General features: G+C 41.2%; 2 protein-coding genes across 7 annotated transcripts in view; both read left to right on the top strand.

The window, feature by feature from the left end:
• LOC132590812 (long-chain-fatty-acid--CoA ligase 1-like) overlaps positions 1–4,901 on the top strand; it is a 47,633-nt gene extending 42,732 nt beyond the window's left edge. For both annotated transcript variants that reach the window (XM_060263735.1, XM_060263736.1), the window contains exons 16-21: positions 294–382; positions 917–1,033; positions 1,922–2,065; positions 2,679–2,780; positions 2,994–3,065; positions 3,409–4,901. In XM_060263735.1, the coding sequence (XP_060119718.1) occupies positions 294–382; positions 917–1,033; positions 1,922–2,065; positions 2,679–2,780; positions 2,994–3,065; positions 3,409–3,549 (665 nt within the window). In that variant the 3' untranslated portion in view covers positions 3,550–4,901. The remainder of the gene's footprint in view (positions 1–293; positions 383–916; positions 1,034–1,921; positions 2,066–2,678; positions 2,781–2,993; positions 3,066–3,408) is intronic.
• A 4,706-nt stretch (positions 4,902–9,607) lies between these two features.
• Positions 9,608–19,079, top strand: part of LOC132590815 (centromere protein U-like) — a 16,996-nt gene continuing 7,524 nt past the window's right edge. The window contains exons 1-9 of one of the 5 annotated variants that reach the window (XM_060263744.1): positions 10,000–10,019; positions 12,996–13,139; positions 13,443–13,492; positions 13,968–14,085; positions 14,621–14,783; positions 16,474–16,549; positions 17,573–17,648; positions 17,946–18,063; positions 18,713–18,791. In XM_060263744.1, coding sequence (XP_060119727.1) covers positions 13,451–13,492; positions 13,968–14,085; positions 14,621–14,783; positions 16,474–16,549; positions 17,573–17,648; positions 17,946–18,063; positions 18,713–18,791 — 672 coding nt within the window. In that variant the 5' untranslated portion in view covers positions 10,000–10,019; positions 12,996–13,139; positions 13,443–13,450. Of the gene's footprint in view, positions 10,020–11,766; positions 12,100–12,995; positions 13,140–13,442; positions 13,493–13,967; positions 14,086–14,620; positions 14,784–16,473; positions 16,550–17,572; positions 17,649–17,945; positions 18,064–18,712; positions 18,792–19,079 lie in introns of those variants that run through there. The other 4 variants (XM_060263742.1, XM_060263745.1, XM_060263743.1 and 1 more) reach the window with 4 other exon arrangements.

Raw genomic sequence — 19,079 nt, 5'->3', positions numbered from 1 at the left:
TTTCAGCATTGTGGCTTTAAAAACGAATGAAAGAGGGGGCTTAAGAGAACATTTGGCAGACTGTGACAGTTTGAATGATCAGCTCTCGTATCAGAAGCCTTGATGTCCTTTTCAGGTTTAAAATGTATGGATTTGAGATGAATGAATGCTGTGTGAGAACAATAAGTAACACTATCCGAAGGATAGCATTTTTGCCTGGGTAGCCTTAAGAGTATAAGATTATAAACTTGGCGGCCTCATCAGGAAATTGGAGTGCCACTCCCTTGCTTAAAAGGCCTTTATTTCCTCAATAGGCCATGTTGGTGCCCCAATGCCATGCAATATTATAAAGCTTGTTGATGTGGAGGACATGAACTATTTTGCTGCCAAAGGAGAAGGTGAGGTAAGTAGCACTTGGTTCCAAGGAGTAGCCCTGCCAGACATCCTCAACTTCCAGTTTCAGTGACTTGAAAACAAAGCATGCCATTTGTATCCTATTAAAAGCAAATCAGAAAAAATCCCCCTCTACCACAATGGCTCTGGATTGTGAGTCCTAGCTTGATGCAGCTTGTCAAATACGGTAAGTGCGAAATATTCAGTGCTAGAGCATCTGCTTTGTATGCAGAAGATCCCTGCTTCAATTCCCAGCAGCACCTCTAGTGAAAAGGATCGGGTAGGAGATGATGTGAGAGACCTCTGCCTGGGGATTCTGGAGAGCTGCTGGCCATCAGAACAGGCAGTACTGTCCCTGACAGATCAGTGATCTGACTTGGTACAAGGCAACTTCATGTGTTTACGCTCATTCTTACTGATTATTATGAGGCAGAATCCCTCTTGTTCCAGTGTGTTGAACGAAGTCAACCATTGGCTTCTGACACTCCGTCTAATACTGGAAGCTATTTTGCCTGTCTTACAGTAACTTGTTCTACTACTTCAGGTGTGTGTGAAAGGGCCAAACGTATTCCGAGGCTATCTGAAGGATCCAGAAAAGACTGCAGAAGTTCTTGACAAAAATGGATGGGTACACACTGGAGATATTGGGAAATGGTTACCTGTAAGTGAATCTCTCCTATATGAATCTGAAACATCTAGAAACTAAGGTTTTTTTCTGCAGAAAAGATACTTTTTTCCTCTAGTACTTCAGGCCTTGTTATGCAGTGGCCACGTTGCACCTTTGACGTGCACAGCACTCTTACAGAGTAAAAGATAAACAAAGTTTGAGTCCAGTGGCACCTTTAATACCTTGAATAAAACTTTGTTAAAGGTGCCACTGGATTCAAACTTTGTCCTGCTGCTTCAAACCAACACAGCTGCCCATCAGAGTAAAAGATGTTGACCATTTTCACACACAGCTCACCTCGCAGTCACAATCCTGTTCCCTCCGCAGCGTCTGGTCGGATTTCCCACCATCTGTGCCGAAGTTACAGGAAGTGCCGCAGCTTTTGCGTAGCAAATGTAAACCGCTAAAACCCAGTTTACGTTTGCTACACAAAAGCCGCGGCACTTCCTGTAACTCCGGCGCTGATGGTGGGAAATCCAACAGATGCTGCGGAGGGAACAGGATTGTGACTGCGAGGTAAGCTATGTGCGAAAACGGTCATTGAGTCTCTGCCTTGAGGAACTTGAGATCTAACATTTTAATTAAAGGAAACAAGCAAATGAAAGGGAAATGGATGGTGCTGGGGTTAGGTGTTCATTTTTTGAAGTACATGAGCTTGCCTTCAGGGGGTTGTGCCAAAGGCACTCAAGACACAGGATCCTGCCCAAAGACTAGGACAGAACAGTTGTGTTTAAAGTTGATATTAGAATAGGGTCGCATTTCAAAAGCTGCACCTTGACTTTGTATTCTGTTTTACATAGTAACTCTGACCTGCGGTAGGAAGAATAAGAGAGATTTGCCGCTTATGGCTAGAACTGGACTGACTTCTTTCTTCTTTTACAGAATGGTACCCTGAAGATAATTGACAGGAAAAAACATATATTCAAACTTGCTCAGGGAGAGTATATTGCACCAGAAAAAATAGAAAATGTTTATGCCAGGAGTGAACCTGTTGCTCAGATCTTTGTTCATGGGGAAAGCTTGCAGGTGGGTATCTTGTTCAACTGAAACATCTAGTGGGGAAGTTTAGCCTTCAGAACACAGGAGTATGTAGGCTTAAAGGCTTTGATAGGTTTGATTATGATACAAGTTTACTTTAATGTGTTCAGCTAGCAAATATGTTACATTAATGCTGAAGTGTATACTAGGCCAAGGATAGCTGATACTAAATTAAAAGTAGGAATTTAGGAACCTGAAGATGGCTGAAAAGCTTTCTGTGTTTAGTCTTTAACTTACTTTTTAAGATCATATGATTACATCTAGCACCGCTTGCTACTTGACCTTTCTCTTGCTCTCTTTTAATTGAACACCTGGAAATGAATTGTGGGTTAGGATTTAAGCAGTTTAGTGGTGGAAAGTGTCATCAAGCCACAGCCAACTTATGGTGACCCTATAGGATTTTCCAGGTGAGACAAACAAATGTGATTTGCCTTTGCCTATCTCTGTGTAGCAATCCTGGTCTTCTGGGTAGTCTCCCATCCAAGTACTAACCAGGGCTTGATCCTGCTTAGCTTCCAGCATCTGACAGGACCAGGCTAGTTTGGGCCATCCAAGTCAAGGCTAAGCAGTTTAAACATGCTTTTTGTCTGCTTGTTGGTAGGGTTTTCTAATAGCAATTGTGGTGCCAGATCCAGAAGTTTTATCCAGCTGGGCCAAGAAAAGAGGACTTGGAGGCTCCTATGATGAACTATGCAAAAACAAAGTAGGTCATTTGTGACTATGTAAGTTCTCCCATAGGTTCTGAGTACTTACTTTTTCAAATAGTATTACAAATCTGTTTTTACAAATAATATTAGACTTGGTTTTTCTCCTGTTCAGGCAGTATACTGCTACTGTGAACTCCTGGGTGGGTGGTTGCTTATAGAATTTGGTAAGTCTATCCCTACTATCTAATATTCATTCTGGATCTCAATAGGATATCAAGAAACACATTCTAGAAGACATGTTGAGAGTTGGGAAAGAGTTTGGCTTGAAGTCATTTGAACAGGTGAGAATCTCTACAGATGTGTGCTGTATTAAATTATTAGTAATCAAGCTTTCTATTGAGTGCATACTTTTGGACTCAAAGTAGCAAAATTCATCCTAAAAAGAGTCCTTTCAGCTGGTTTTAGATGTAGGACTGAGCTGAAGGGAATACAGATCTTACAGCAGTGCTGTGACGAAAATAAGAATGGACGAGATGAAGATGGCCTTTTCTTGTGAAAACAAAATCTTGGATCTTCTAAAGTGCTTTCCCTTGTAGAATTTCTCTTTATGTGGAAGAAGCTTGCAAAATCTGTCTGCTCTTAGACTAACTTATAAATGTTTGGTTTTCTACCTTTCACCCACAGGTTAAAGCCATTACCCTTCACTCTGAAATGTTCTCTATTGAGAATGGCCTATTAACGCCAACATTGAAGGCAAAGAGACCTGAGCTGCGCAAATACTTCAAATCCCAGATAGAAGAACTCTATTCGAATATCCAGATGTAAACTGAAGCAAAACTGTTGGAGAGAACAGCATTTGCTGTTTGACCTTCATATCTGTAAATTAACTGCAGCAAACATAGCAAAGGAAACTGTGCAATCATTAACTTTTTACGCAAAAGGGTACTCGACATAGGAATCCTGGAGAAAAATGGAACACTGCCTTACTGTCCACTGGTGTTGCAGACCATTTTTTATATGGTGACATACAACTTCCTCAATGAGCCTTAAACTGTAAATGCTATCTGTATGTGATTTGTAAGTTATTTAAGACTTTCTCAGCCAAAAAAAAGTGACTTGCCAAGGCATGTTAAAGGGATGTGTGTTGCTAGCACATGTATTGTCTTTAGTATATTGTACATCTGATGAATTTCCTAAAGGTTTGGCATTTGAAGGCTTTTCAGGGCAACACAAGAAGGGAGCACTGAGAACACAAGGCGTTTTGCTTGCTTATGTTTGCTCAGAACTTGGGCAGGCTCCCTGCTGACTAGCTGGAAGCTTTATTTGGTTCCTGGGCATTGAAATGCATCCTGACACATGATTATCAGATAGTGTAGAGAACTAGCTTGTGCATCTTTGATCTTCTGCTCTGAAAGTCTAGATGAAAACTACCAGTGCAACACGAGGAAACTTCTTCAGGACCTCCAAAGATGGATTGTGGCAACAGCATGCTGGAGAATGAGGTTGAGGGGGGTGGCAGTGATCTGGGGCTAGTGATCTCTCTCTGTCTTTGCCAGCCACTAGATTGCTTCCGCAGAGCAGGCTAAACCTTGATCATTTTAACATGCTGGTCTTTGTACAAAGCTTCTGTCTTATATCCACTGAACGTAAAAGAGGATGGAGGGAGTAAAAAGTAACTGAGGAACTTCATTGAAATGAATGTAATCAAAATTAATCTTGGATCAACTAGGTGTAAAGAACAAGAAAAGCCAACAGAAGGGAATAGGATGTGGGTTAATACGGGACAGCACTGGGGATGTGGGGCGGGGGGAGAAGACTTCACTACCAAGTGTGTACATCTGTTTGGAGGAGAATGGAATTGAGATGCCTTGTAATAATCCAAGCTTAGATTTTGTTTTCCATACAGCAGTCATTAATTTCTGTTAAATGTATGTACAAGCACAACAAAAAGTTTGCACTAAAAATTGTGTGATTGTAATGCACTACCCTGCGGCATAATTTCATTACACGTATACCCAAATTGTACACCAGTATCCAAGCCAATACTCCTAGAGTATTCTGTCATTTGTTACATTGGAGTTGAAATGTTTGCTTAGTGTTGGCTATTTCTATATTTTATAAAACCAAAATTTCCAAAAACCAATGAAGGAAACCAAAATAAATATTTCTGCATTTAATTGAAGTAAATCTTTTGTTGTTGCTGCTGCTTTAAATTGATCCTAAGAACTGCGGCTTCTCTGATGGAAACCAATTATAATGCAGCTAGTATGTTCAAGGGAAGTGGAACACTGTTGGCTATAAAAAGAGCAAGTCTGTTTTTGAGTTCTTTTCATACCATTTGGGATCTGAAACAATGGAATGTAGAGAAAGTACTAGCTGTTACACAGCAATCTCCAACTTGCTACATCCAAAACATGTAAACCCTGGAAAGGCAGTAGCCCCCTTTCTGGGTCATTCCATTGCTGACCTAAGAATGGCAGCTCTCAAACAGAGAAGTTTCAAGAGGAGATTAAAACATGAGATTGCTGAATTTGAGTTAATTCACAAGTTTTGAACTGCCCTCCCCTTTGCCCAGGACTCAGAATTCTTATCTCACTATAGATGATAATTTTCTTCCCCCAAGCTTTCTCCCTTCCCCCTGGCTCTAATGATCCCCATTGCAATGCTCATTGTACCTCTGCATCCTGAGTTCCTCCTTTGCAACACCCCTCCCACCTTCTGACTTGGATATAAGGACTCAGCTCTCCACTCCATCTGATGGAGATTTGACTCTCAAAAGCTCATCTGCCTCCCCCGCCCCCCCCGCATCTTGTTGGTCTCTAAAATGCTCCTGGACTTGTATCTAACTGCCCCTTTCTGAACTATCTCACTCAGAGTTTCCTGTACTTGACCTTTGCAGAGCCACACAATTTCTCTAATATGTCAGAACTGCTGAGAAACTAGTAAGGACATGAATAGAAGCTGCCTAGAACTCCTTAAGTTTAGAGCAAAATAACCTACAGTCTGCGAATGATTCCAGGAAGCAACTAGCATCTCAGAGGAACAGCTGCCTTGGCTTGCAGCTAGATTCTGCAATGGGCAGAACACATTTGTTGCTATAAAACATAGCTGTTCTTTCTTTCCTGGACTCCTCCCTCCCCAAATCTTGGGACATAATTTGCTAATGAGTCTTGATGATGTACAAATAAAATTGCCAGTTAAGTCAATTTCTAGCTCTCTACCATCTGAGTGTGGTTTATATTCAGTTGGATCAGAATGCACAAGGAGTGTGCCAATTCTCCTGTTCCTAGCCTTTTATTTAAATTTGTACATAGGCAATACACTGCAGGAAGTGTTCAAGAATTCTCTGTGACTGTCACCTTGGTATATTTGATGCTCTTATGTTAGGAGAAGGCTATACCTACTGTTGCACTCGATTTTAAGTTATAGGACTATGCTTAGATTGGAGTTTGCACAGCGCTCACTGGAGTTCAGGGCCCTTCAACTTGGCACTGGAGGGCCTCTTTTCAATGCCCAATTGAGCTGCCCAAAAAATGTGTGTTTGTGTGAGGATGTCTTTTACATTAACTAAAGGAAGATTCCTTTAGAAAAGTATGAGAAAAATGTGTGGATAGTCAGTTTGAGTTTCTTGGTTCCCCTTTTATTTACAAATATGGCTATTCTGATGTGTGGTGGGAAAGGGTTGAGTTTTACCATGCCAGCACAGAGGCCCATGCAAGGTGTGCGTGCTCTACTCTCACAGTGGTAATTCCCTCCCCATCCCTCATATCTAAGCCTCCTTGCAGCTCCTGGTCACAGGTGTACTTTTATGTCAGGCAGACTGAATGTCCTGCCAAACTGCAAAACTCGGAGTGTGGGTGTCGCTAGAACTCTGTATTCTGATCACGACTGCTACTGTGCATCTGGAGCAACAGAGACCATGCATCACTTCATCTTATTCTGTGACTGAGGAACACCACTCAGAGACCTCTGGATTACATCTGTCCTGAGTAAATATCAGCTGCCTGTCAAATGCCACATGATCTCATTTTTTGCGGGCAGACACCAAGCTGGAAATAACACATTCTGTTGCCAGATTTCTAGCACTTGTGGTTTCTTTTTGTTGTCACAGAGATGGGTTTTAATTCATTGTATTTTAATATTTGCTGTGTTGTATTTTATCCTGCATTTGTTTTGACTTTACTCAAGATCCTTGGTCAGATGATGAGAATAATAAAAGGGAAGGATAGTGTGCAAATAAGGAACAAAAAACAAGACAAACCCAAACTATTCTGAGGCTTATTAAATCCTAAATTGCAATAATTGGGTCTTTAGAAGATTGAAAGAGGAAGTGTTGAACTTATTTGTGCAGGTATCTACCTACAGAAAACTTTAAAACCCTGGGGATGCTGTAATGGGATGGTTATAGGATACTTTGTGGCCCATACTACATTAAGATGTATCACAGAAAAGTCCTGCCTTAAAAAGGTAGATATCCAGGACTTTTTTTTGTAGAAAACACCCAGCAGGAACTCATTTGCATATCAGGCCTCACACTCCTGACACCATCATTGTTTCACATACGGCTTTTTTTGAAGAAAAAGGCTCAACAGGAACTCATTTGCATATTAGGCCACACACCCGATGCCAAGCCAGTTGGAACAGTGTCCCTGTGTGTTCCTGCTCAAAAAAAGCCCTGGTTAGATCACTTAATAGTGAAAGTTAATGCAATCACTATTGCATCACTGCATTAATGCAGACTGACTGACTGACACTAAGGAATGCTAATCTTACACACAAAGGTAAGTGCCGCATATATTTCCTTCCTTGAACACAAATGAACTGTCGAGTCTGAACAGCCCTCCAGCTATGGAATCCTTCCTTTTAAGCGGCAGGCTAGCTTTGCTATGCATAGACTGCTCTGGAACGGGTGTCTGGCTTACAGCACTCCCTCACAAGTTCCTGTAAGTCAACTGTTTGTTTAATGTCTTCAATTGCCCTTTAGTCTACGGAGGCAGGCAGCAGTATCGTCTCAACTGCTTTTTAGAACATGTCCTTGGCTTGTGTGTAAACATTGGCAATATAACCTGTATGTGGCACAGCTGGACTCTTGCAGAAGTGCCCTGCAGTTTGCTTGATTAGGTCATGTCACCACTATGATTGGAAGCAGGGGCAGGAGAGGGAAAGCAAACCCAGACTATGGAACTGTTCAGTGGTAAATATGCAAAGTCATTCACATGGGGGCCAGAATCATGTAGAATGTTCCAAACTGCAGCTTCATCTGAACCACTAAGTATGGTTTGTTCCCACCATTTCAATCTTGGTTTGCTTCAAACACGAGTATGGTTTGTCATAAAAGTAGGAAAGTTTAATTTCCAAGCTATGCCTGAGAAGGAAAGGCTTTGAAGTATGAGGGCATGTGAGTTGTGTATGTTGCTATAGCAACTAAATTGTGATTTACCTCATACTATAGATTCTTGCCCTAACCTGGCTGGGTTCCATTGCTGTATTTATCACAAAGGTGGTGTTGTCTCAATTTGCCACTAGATGGAGGAGCTGTGCCAACCTATAATCCACATTTTAAAACCCAGAACACAGTCCGGTTGCACCTTTAAGACCAACAAAGTTTAATTCTTGTGGACATTCACAAAAGCTTATACCCAAAATTAAACTTTGTTTGACTTAAAAGTGCCCCTGGACTCAAACTTTTGGGAGGTTTTTTGTTTGTTTGTTTGCTTTAGACCAACATGCCTACTCACCTGATTCTATCCACATAAAAAAGTAAAAATTGAGGTTCGCAAGTGTTAATACCGATGATAGTTTGGCACTAGTGAACAGTCTCTGTATTTTTTAGTTTAAATTTGAATTTTCCATCATTACATTTCACCCTGCACTTCCTACATTTTAAAGAACGTTATATGAAGTAGGCTCTAGTCGAAATAAAATTAATTTCTAAAGTGCCACAAGAAATAATGTCGAAATAAAATTAATTTCTAAAGTGCCACAAGATTCCTGTTTATTTTTGCTGTTTATAAAAATACAAAGCAAGCCACCTCCATTATTTCCCTTTAAAATTAAAAACATTTTCTTGTAATAATGATCCCTAAAAATATCTGAATTAGATGCATTCTGAAGACGCCTTTGTTAGATTGACGTTTGCTTGACAGGAAGGTCTGTCATAATCTCATACGCGAAATCTCAGGGCAGAAAAAAAAAACCCACAGAGGCAGGTCCCGTTCCATACCACAGACCACAGGAGTTCCTCCTCCCGCCACTAGGCGGCATTGCTTCCTTGTTAACTATAAATTTAATACGGATTCAGGTGGGCAGCCTTCTGTCTGAAGCAGAACTGTTATGCATGTGGACTCAAGTGAGAAATGAATGGGGTGTTTCTGCCTGGCTCACTGGAGCCAGCGGATCAGTTTTGGAATAATGGGCAGCAGGATCCTAATCCCTACAGCCCTGCTCCAATCATGGCCCCCCTGCTGGTTTGAATGGACCAATAGAATGATTGCGAGGGAGCCCTGACACGTGTGTGTGTGTGTGTGTATGTATGTATACACACACACACACACACCCCGATCCACAGAACCCACTATATTATAAGAACAAAGTGTGAGTCCAGTGGCACCTTGAACACCAACAAAGTTTAATTCTTGGTATGAGTGTCCACGCGAAGGTCACACCCTGAATAAAACTTCGTTGGCCTTAAAAACGCCACTGGAGGACTCAAACTTTGTCCTACTGACACGAGTCTTCTCCTCTATACCCGGAAGCAATGGACCAAACCATCTGTTGCGCGGAGGGGGATCGGTGTCGAGAGTCAAACGAGGAGACTGTCGCCACGTGCGTCCTCCCCCCCCCCTGAAGACGCGTCCAAAAAGAGAAGGGCCCTGCGCATCGTGTTCTCGCAGGCGCACGGGGGTAAACGGAGCTCAGTGACACTCCCCACACGCCTCTCCCTCTCCGTGTGCTCGCTGAGGCAGCTGTTCCAGTCACGGCGGCGAGAACGCGCCAGTTGGGCGGTTGGAGAAGAGCGACCCCCCCCCCCCTATGGCTAGCAGACTCTTCCGGGCTTGCCGGTATTAGGGCGGTGTCTTCAGCAGCAGAGCGGGAGACCAAGCGCGGACGCGGGAATTTTATTCAAAGTGGCCAGGCGGGTTGAGTTGAGGCGAGGCGAGGGAGGAGCCAGGTAAGAAGGCGTGGCTTTTGTTGCGTAGCTGAGGCAGAGCGAATGAAAGAACGCTAGGGAAAAGGGGAGGGATTTAGTAGTGGACAGCGAGCGCGCGGGTTGCCAGGGCGACGGACGTGGACGGGTAAGTTATCGTTGACGGGGCCTCTCGGTTTTAACGTTCCCGCCTCTAACGAGTTTAGGGCGTCTGCGCGGGGGATGTTCTGTTTTCTTCCTTCACCGCCGCCATGGGTCCCGAGAAGGCTATTAGGTCATTTGGGATTTTCCTGTTAGAAGTTGTTCTGTTTCCAGTCAGCTTTAAACCTCCCTTTTCCCACAGCTTGACTCAGCCGGTCTGACACCCAGCTGAACTAACTGGTGTTTCCCTCTCACCAGCATTCTGTCAGCTGCCATTGGCTGCTCTTAGGGAGAGGTGGAACCTGACCTGTCTGTCACAGTGCTCTTGACTTGTTTGCATATAAATGAGAATTATTTAGGTGGAGTCTCCGCTTTTACAATGAAAGCGATAGCACGGGTGGGAGAGCTAAATCGTCTCCTTCCTTATTTCCTAACAGTCTACTATTAAGCTAATGTGTAAAATTATCCAGAAGTGCCTGGGGTGGTAAGACTGGTAGGAAGGAGAAGCTTCCATGCCTGTCACCCGCAGTCCTTTTTTGGCTTTGAAATTAAGTTCTAACCCAGTGATGGCTAACCTTTTCAGCTTGGTGTGTCGAAAATTGGGAAAAAGTGTAGTCTTCCTCGGGTCGCGTGTCACTTCAAGAAATATCAATAATTTGATGATATTTGCAGCCCCAATAAAGAAAGAGGGTTGCCAAGTCCAATTCAAGAAATATTTGGGGGCGGAGCCAGGAGACTTTGGGGGTAGAGCCAGGAGACATTGGGGTGGAGCCAGGAACAAGGGTGTGACAAGCATAATTGAACTCCAAGGGAGTTCTGGCCATCACATTTAAAGGGACAGCACACCTTTTAAAATGCCTTTATCCATAGGAAATAATGAAGGATAGGGGCACCATCTTTTGGGGCTCATAGAATTGGACCCCCTGGTCCAATCGTTTTGAAACTTGGGGGGGTATTTTGGGGAGAGGGGGATCCCCTGCCCCCACCTGGGGATTGTAACCCTGCGGGAAAGGGTGCATCTTTTTTTCTTCCCGCCTTTTCTCCTCCAGCGCTTGCCAAGGGAAGCCAAGGGGGGGGCGACCCAATGCTCCCCTCCCCTTGCTCTTTTGCAACCCACACACAGCCCCCATCGCCCACCCCCTTCCTCCTCTTCCAAGCTGAAAAGGGCAGCTTGTCCTTTAAATCTGAAACCCCGCCTCCGGCAGGCGGCCATGAGAAAGAGCGAGATGCAAAGTGAGAAAGATCATGTTGGTTGCAAAAAAAAACCCAGGACCGGGTGGAGGAGGAGGATGGGGGGGGGCAGCCCCACAACAGGCCCAAGAGCGACGCCCCCTCGGGCATTGCACCCCACACACACTGCTGCAATGCCATCTCTGCCTCCCCCCCCCAGCCGCTCCGTGCAAACAAACGGAAAAAAACACGCCTGCCTTGCTCCTGCATTTGCAAAGCCCTGGCATTGCAAAGGCGCGACCCGCCGAGGAGGGCACTTCTTTCCCCCCCTGCCTCTTTTTTTGCAATGCTCTTTTTTTCTTTCTTGCTGTACCCACCTATTTCCTCAGGCCCCGGGGAGGGCGGGAAAAGGGGGTTGCAAAGCTCGGCCCTGGTGCGAGGAGGAGGAGGCGCGTTTGGCTGCCTCTGCTTTGGGTGGGGGACGGGTTGCGCCAGGAGGCTGTCTCCTCCCACCCCCAGGTCAAGGCGAGGCGCTGGCAGCGTCGGCCAACCTTCCCTCCCACCCCCGGCCTGGAGCCGGGGAAAGAGGCGGCGGCTGCGGCCCGCTGCGCTGCTGCTGCCTCTTCTCGCCTTCATCTTAGCAGCTGCTGCTCCTCCGAGACGGGCTCAGCAGCCTCCGAAGGACTCGCAGCTCGCCAAGCTCCTTGGTTTCCGGTGTGTCAACCAAATTGCCTCGCGTGTCACCAGTGACACGCGTGTCATAGGTGCGCCATCATGGTTCTAACCAGTCTATGCAGAATTTATACGTGAACGGAGACAGATACACGAACAAGCAAACACGCCTGCCCTTTTGTAGTGGAGATGCTACTTCAGATCTTTAGGAGGATGGCAGGAATGCAACATATTTTAAATACCAGGTGTGATGTATTTATCTATTTGAACAATTACAATGTCTTTCTGTTTAAAAATAAACACTCAAGGTGGATTACAATATTGAAATCCATGCAAACGGTTTAAAAATTAGTTTAATAGTTTAAAACTATTAAATATTTACAGCACTTTGAACAAAACTTTTTTTTTGTTTCAGAAGGTCTTTTAAAGTTTTCAGATGATGCTAGAAGCTTTCTAAAGGAAGGATGAGGTCTTTGAGTGCAGTCAGATAAGCAAGCTGTCCCAAAGCCTCCTCATCATGTGGTGTGAAATTGGGGGCAAAAAAGTGAAATATATGCAATACCTATTGTCTTATCAAATCGAAACTGATTTTACTACTTTATAACAATATAAAACACATCATTTATCTTAACACATGAAAGTGCAGTATTTGGTATTTATATTTGATTTATTAATGACTTGGTTTTTTACAAGCAAAATTATAAATATGTCCAATACTTGACAGAAAACGGCAAATTGAAGTATCCTATGCTGTCTTAGCATACATACCATAATTTTTGCTATTTGGTTAGAGGTAGCTTAGTTCTCAATTAAATGTTCAGTTTTCCCCTTAGGCTTTGGTACAGTTTCTGCTTCATTTCCTTCTAATATTTTTTTCTGCCTTTCCAGCAAGGTTGGACAATACTTGTTATACAAGTATAAATTGTATTTGAATGAAGCCCTTGCTTTTAGAAGTTCCTGGGATCTTCTGTTATGCATTTTTTTAGATTGATCAAATGGGCTTTAACTGATTAAAACAACACAATAATCAGCTGCAATAAAATTCCTTACGTCTTTTAGGTATTAACAAGTTTTTAAAATTTAAAAATTATTTTTTAGCAAGCAGCAATTACCAGTCCAGTATCATCAATTCTTTCAACAGACATCAACCCTTCTCCTGCTCTCTGATTGCCACCCAGCATGTTTTCCTAAGTAATCACTGATTTTTCACGTCAAGAAAACTAATTTTTAGACTGCATTCATTCACTTGCATGTGTTCACGTGCACAAAACAGATAATCAAACAGGTAATTAACTTACTGTCATACAAGGTACACGCTTATGAGCTTAAAGAATCATGGAAATGTTCTGTGAGCTTCTAAGAGCTTCTGAAACCAGGCAGCACTGAGTCAAATACTTGAACAGGAGATTGCAAAAATACCCCACAAGAGGTGATGCCTTGGCATGTTGTTTTAGGAACCTCAGACACACCATTCTGTGGTCTACTGAAGAAGAGTTACAAGTATAATAAAGATTTGATATTAGGTAAAGTACCTAAAGATAAAGAATGGGTTATATTTAAAGTAATGTTCATGTTGTTCTTATTTAAGTAGTTAATATGCCAAAGAAAAAACCACGACAAGAATCAAAGAAATCAGAAGTAAGTTACACATCTTTTTTACTCATACACATGAAGCACTTTCTGCTTCTTAATTTGAATTGATCCATATCTTTTGTGTTGTTTTGATTACATGATAATTTTTCATTTAATTCTTCATTGCCTTTGATATGTAAGTGATATTCTCACTGCAGAGAGTGCCTTAGGTGCGACATTTTCATTATATACTAGTTTGAAGTGCAGCACAGTGTATTTGTCAGCATGGATGATCTGTCATTTGTAATTTTTAATATACAATTAACTGTTTGCCCTTCTTATGTATTTTGTTAACAAAAATATTTACTATTTTGGCCTTGTTAGCTTTCTTCATATTTTCAGCATCATCTCATTCATAATTTTTGGGTAACTGGTTCTAATATGTATTTTTTGTGTTCACATTATATTTCTTTTTCAGTAGAATAAATAGAATTTTTTTTAAAACTGGTTTCAAATTCTGTTTTACTGCTTCCTTCTCCAGGGATGTAAAACCAAGTTGCAAATGCATAATAAATGGCTTCCTCCTGAAATGCCAGATGTATCAAGAATTTTGAAAGTTCCTGGAAGTGAGCAAGAAGAGGAGTCTGATGAGATTTTTAGTTAGTGTTCACCTTTTATGAATTTTAGCTGATAGTATATAGTTACTAGATCTGTTGCCTGGTAAAATAATCTTAGGTTGATTATTCATATGAGCTTAATTAGTCAGTTAATTGAATTTGTGCATGATTAGCAACAGTGAAGAAATAAACTTCTATCTGAAAGGTGATATTCAGATGGTACAAGTGAGTTTTACAATAATTTTCTCAAAGCCAACTCATATATTACATATAGAGTGGAACAACAATACCAGTCTTTGAATCCATTTTTATGCAATGACACGTCTCCAGCTGAATGTCTGCATCAGCAAGGATGAGATTGGAAATGGTGCTACAGGCCTTGTACAGCTTTAGATCTGTGACATATATGTAGACTGGAATTGCAAGAATGTGGAAATGAGAATTTGTGCAGATTCAAGAACTCTGGACTCTTTCTGTATTTGCAGTTTTTGGGTCTTGCTCTCTTAGCCGTGCAAAAGAAACATCAATCCCACAAGCAGATGGTGCAAATGACTGTAATGTTTTTATTTTTATGTAGATTTACCCTTGCATAGTACTGCTGTGTCTGTTTACGAAGATGAAGAAGTAGAAAAAGACCAACATTCAGAACATGATGAGTCCATCAGTAATTCACCTGGCAACAGTGAACTTCGTGCTCCTGCCATCAGTAAGGTAGCAAAACAAGGTCACAAACAGAAAAGGTAGGAGGTTGTACAAACTTGGTGGATTCCCTTGTGATGCAGAAATGATCATTTTGAAACTAAAAGAACCAGGGAAAGGGGATTACTTAAGATCAAAGGAAAACTTAAATTTTTTCCAATCTCAATAATTTGCTGCAAACACATGTACTTGACTCTAGATTCTAGACAGATGGACAATATACAGAAATGTATGTGTGAAATTAGAGTCAAGGGATGTGCACAATGAGGTATGTTTTCACTGACCCCAATTCTTTTTAATCCCAATTTTTTTAATGTAGTGTAAATAAGAAAAGGGGGAAAAATGCCCTTTTCCTGATCTGTAACATGTGAATGTTTTGGCTGGACAAACAGTTTCCTTCTCAGCTTGCTCCAGATCTCAGCATTTAATATTATCAGGCAACTGCAACTATCCTAGACTGCTGTTTCAGGGGTAGATGAGAAGGAAGCTAATAATTTGTTTGATGATCTCTGCTATTTCCCAATTTGTTTCATTCCTAGAGAGAATTTTCCAGGGTTTGTTTTTTTTAATCCCCTATCTTTCAGTTCCCCTTGGACTCTCAATTTTTTCCATATAATTCTGAACCAGAAAAGCAACATACAGTAGAAAGTTTACCCCCTCCCCTATCAATTTGAGAATTAATTACATTTAGCTGCCCAAATAGCCTGTCTTAGCATGAGCTTCTCAGAATTTGGAAGCAGAATCAGCCATAACAACAAAAGAAGAGCCCTGCTAGATCAGAGCAATGATCCATCTAGTCCAAATCCTATCTCAAACGGTGGCCAACCAGTTTCTTTGGAGGGCCAACAACAGGGCATAAAGGCCGAGGCCTTCCCTGATGTTGCCTCCTGATTCTTGAGTTCAGAGGTCTGGTGCCTCTTAATATGGAGGTTCCCCTCAGTCACCATGATAGTAGCCATTGATAGACTTATCTTCCATTAGTCTTTCTAATCCTCATTAAAGCTCTTTATTCCTGTGTCCATAACTACATCCTCTGGCAGCAAATCCCATGGTTAGTATAGGATTGGGAGACCACTGAGGAAGACTGGGGTTGCTCTGCAGAGGAAGGCAATGGTATCATGTGCCTGGAACACCCCGTAGATGGGGTCACCATGTGCTAATTGTGTGACTTCAAGTCACGTTCTGCTTATTCATTCTCCACCAATTCTCCATTCAGTCACCATTCACACATCCCCATATAGTTTTATTTATATTTATTTATTTATTTGGCTTATATCCTGCCCTTTCTGCCGAAGCAGGCTCAGGGCAGCTTACATATTCATAAAACATCATATAAAAACCAGTTTAGCAAATATACCCCTAGTACATTAAAAACATAAAACAATTTCAGGTGCTATGGCAATCTTTAAATGACAGTATATTTAATGATGGCGGATAGCTGCCTATCCATTCTTTGGAGTGCACTTTCCTGGAAGTAAGCCTCATTGAATTAAATGGGATTTGCTTGTGAATAGACCTGTTTAGACTAACCCTGAAATCATATCTAACACACACATTTGCACTTGTGTATACATGGCAACCAATTCAGTTTGCACATAATTTGATTACCACTGAAATAGTGCTGCCTCCTTATTTCTGACTGAGCCTCTTTCCAGCAGCTGAAATTTTGACATTTTTATATATAAAACAGAATGCTTGGATATATTGCATTATATTAATTTTCTCCCCCAGCAAAAATCAACTTGCCATAAAATCAAGGCGAGTGATGAGAGAAGATACTGAATCAGAAATGGTAGAAGAAAATATGGTACGTATGTGATTATAAGAGCAAGCCTTCAGTTTGTTTATTGGAGGTGTGTGTGGAAATCAGCAATATGTTGAAGCTTCGGAATTTATGAGCTTTGCAGTATGTGTATATATTTGTGTTTGTGTGTGTATATATATATATAGAGAGAGAGAGAGACTTAGCTTTGCGATCATATACACATAGTTTGCAAAGCTCATGCATATGTGTGCAAAAATATAAATTTGTATAATTTTACATTGGTGTAGCATTTTGTATGATTTTAAATACCTTAGCTGAAGTTTCAGGGCAAGCTGGGTTCAAGGGAGAACTCTGTTATTACTGTCCCCACCCTACATGACTGAAATCAAGATGCAGGTCCTAAGAAACACAGTATGATGTTCTTGTCTAGGAATGGAGCTTTCAAAACATGTTACCACCATATAAATGAATGCATTTCTCACTGATCTGATTTTCCAAGTGTTCAAAAGTCCGATGGACAGCAAACACACCAGGAATACAATCATATATGTGTAATCATTTGCGTTACATATGTGTAGATGCAATAGTCTGTACACAAGCATGTGTGTTGTGTCAATGGAGCAGGCATATAGTTTTCTGGTAATTTTCAGTTCTCTGACCTGAGGTGATTCTCTTCATGGTTTCAGGTCTCCCAGAAACCATGAATGTGAGAAACTTGCATATGAGGATGTGACAAGCTTAAGGAGTATAATTAGAATAATTTGTCCTCATAGTTAACTTGGTGGGCATGTATCCGTCAGATTGCAGCAGATCAAATGTCCTAGTTTAGTTTCTGGTTTTAGTGATATTTTCACTAGTGTATGTATATTAATGCTGTTCCGTACTATTGTGCATAAGCAGATACTGACCTCTGGCACTGCATTCCTTATTAAATTCATATACATGCCAAGAATTAGGTAAAACTGCAGCTTAAAATGATGGTGATGTAAGCAGATTTTAACAGCTCCAACTTCCTGATATTACAGAACTCTTCTGGCAAACAAGTTTGTCCATTTGTGTTAACAGATGTCTATGGTGACTGCTAAATCCCCTGTGCAGCAAGAGGAGGGATGTTCACCAGAGATGGGGGCAGAAAACACTGGTAAGGGAGTTATCATTTGTAGCATTGTATTTATCCATTGAAGGTTTTTCAGGATTAAATTAATGCTTGTGGTACTAAGGGCATTAAAGTCATACTGTCAGCTATATGGTTGTACTAAATTGCAGATAATAATTCTTTTATCATTTTCACTGTCATATAAAATGTTATAAGAGGCAGACATTTCTTTATATAGCTGAATTTTAAGAAATCTTAAATTACCCTCTTACATTTTCATATTGGAGGAGGAAGGGCACCATAATATCAACGACTGATTCGAAACTTCTGCTACTTTATTAGATCCAGATGGTGATACTACGCATTCAGTAAAGATTTGGCACCCCAACAGGGTTTCAAGGCATGTCACTGAATCGGATGTTATTCTGGATGAGTTCGAGAAAATAACAGTCCAGTACAAGTAAGCATCTTGCCTTGTTGCTGAGAACTTTCCAGCTGATATTCAACCTAAAACATTGTCTGATATGTTGATTACTGACTTCAGTACAACAGAGATTCAGGTGGTTAGTCATGTTGGTCTGAAGCAGCGTTATAAAAACTAGCCTAGTTATGATAGTTGTGTATGTGGTGACTTTTTCTATAATGTGCCATCTAGAAGTTACTTCTATGTGTGCTGTATCTGTTTTTCAAGATGCAAATTTAATTTGTTGCTTTTTCATTACTTGAGTTCACAGAGAACAGTTTTGTACTAATCTGTAAGGTTTGTTTTCTTCTCCACACCGTACCTACTGTCCAAGGATCATAACAGAGCTTAATGAATTAGATTTTTAAAAATTGTAGTGTAATAGTCTCAGATTTACAGTAGATATAACCGATGGGTACTATTAACAAGGTTAAAATAAGTTACTACAATTAATTTTTTAGTACTGGATCTGAGTAAATGTTGAAAAGGAGAAATTGAAATAGCTTATGGGGATAACTAACCTTTGGCCATGCAAATGATATTAAGTTCAAAAGCTAGATTTGCATATTCTATTGTATGAGTCAGTTTGTCATTTTTGTAGTTACAAAGAAATATGATTTATACATGTATGCTGTTCCTTTTTCAGACGGGAAGTGGAGATCAAAACAATTAGGAAAGCTATCGATAGCTTTTATATTGGTTTCAGAGACCAGATCATCAATACTGTAAGTGTGATGACACCAAAACAATTGAGTAATTTTGGTGTAAAAACAAAGACTTGCATTTTTCAATTTACAGATGTGAAATGTTATTGGTTAGCAGTGCTACCATACAGAACAGAGGTGTCAAACTCATTTGCTACAAATGCCAGAGCTGACATAAATGTAACTTGCTTGAACCAGGCCATGTGTACCATAAAACGCAGCAGTTTTTTTAAGCACGAACACAATTCAGGTTGGCTTTGCATCAGGGGGTGTGGCCTAATATGCAAATGAGTTCCTCTGAGCTTTTTC

The sequence above is a fragment of the Heteronotia binoei genome, unplaced genomic scaffold, assembly GCF_032191835.1.
Source record: "Heteronotia binoei isolate CCM8104 ecotype False Entrance Well unplaced genomic scaffold, APGP_CSIRO_Hbin_v1 ptg000811l, whole genome shotgun sequence".
NCBI classification, from domain to species: Eukaryota; Metazoa; Chordata; class Lepidosauria; order Squamata; family Gekkonidae; genus Heteronotia; species Heteronotia binoei.
This window is presented reverse-complemented; position numbering and strand designations above follow the sequence as displayed.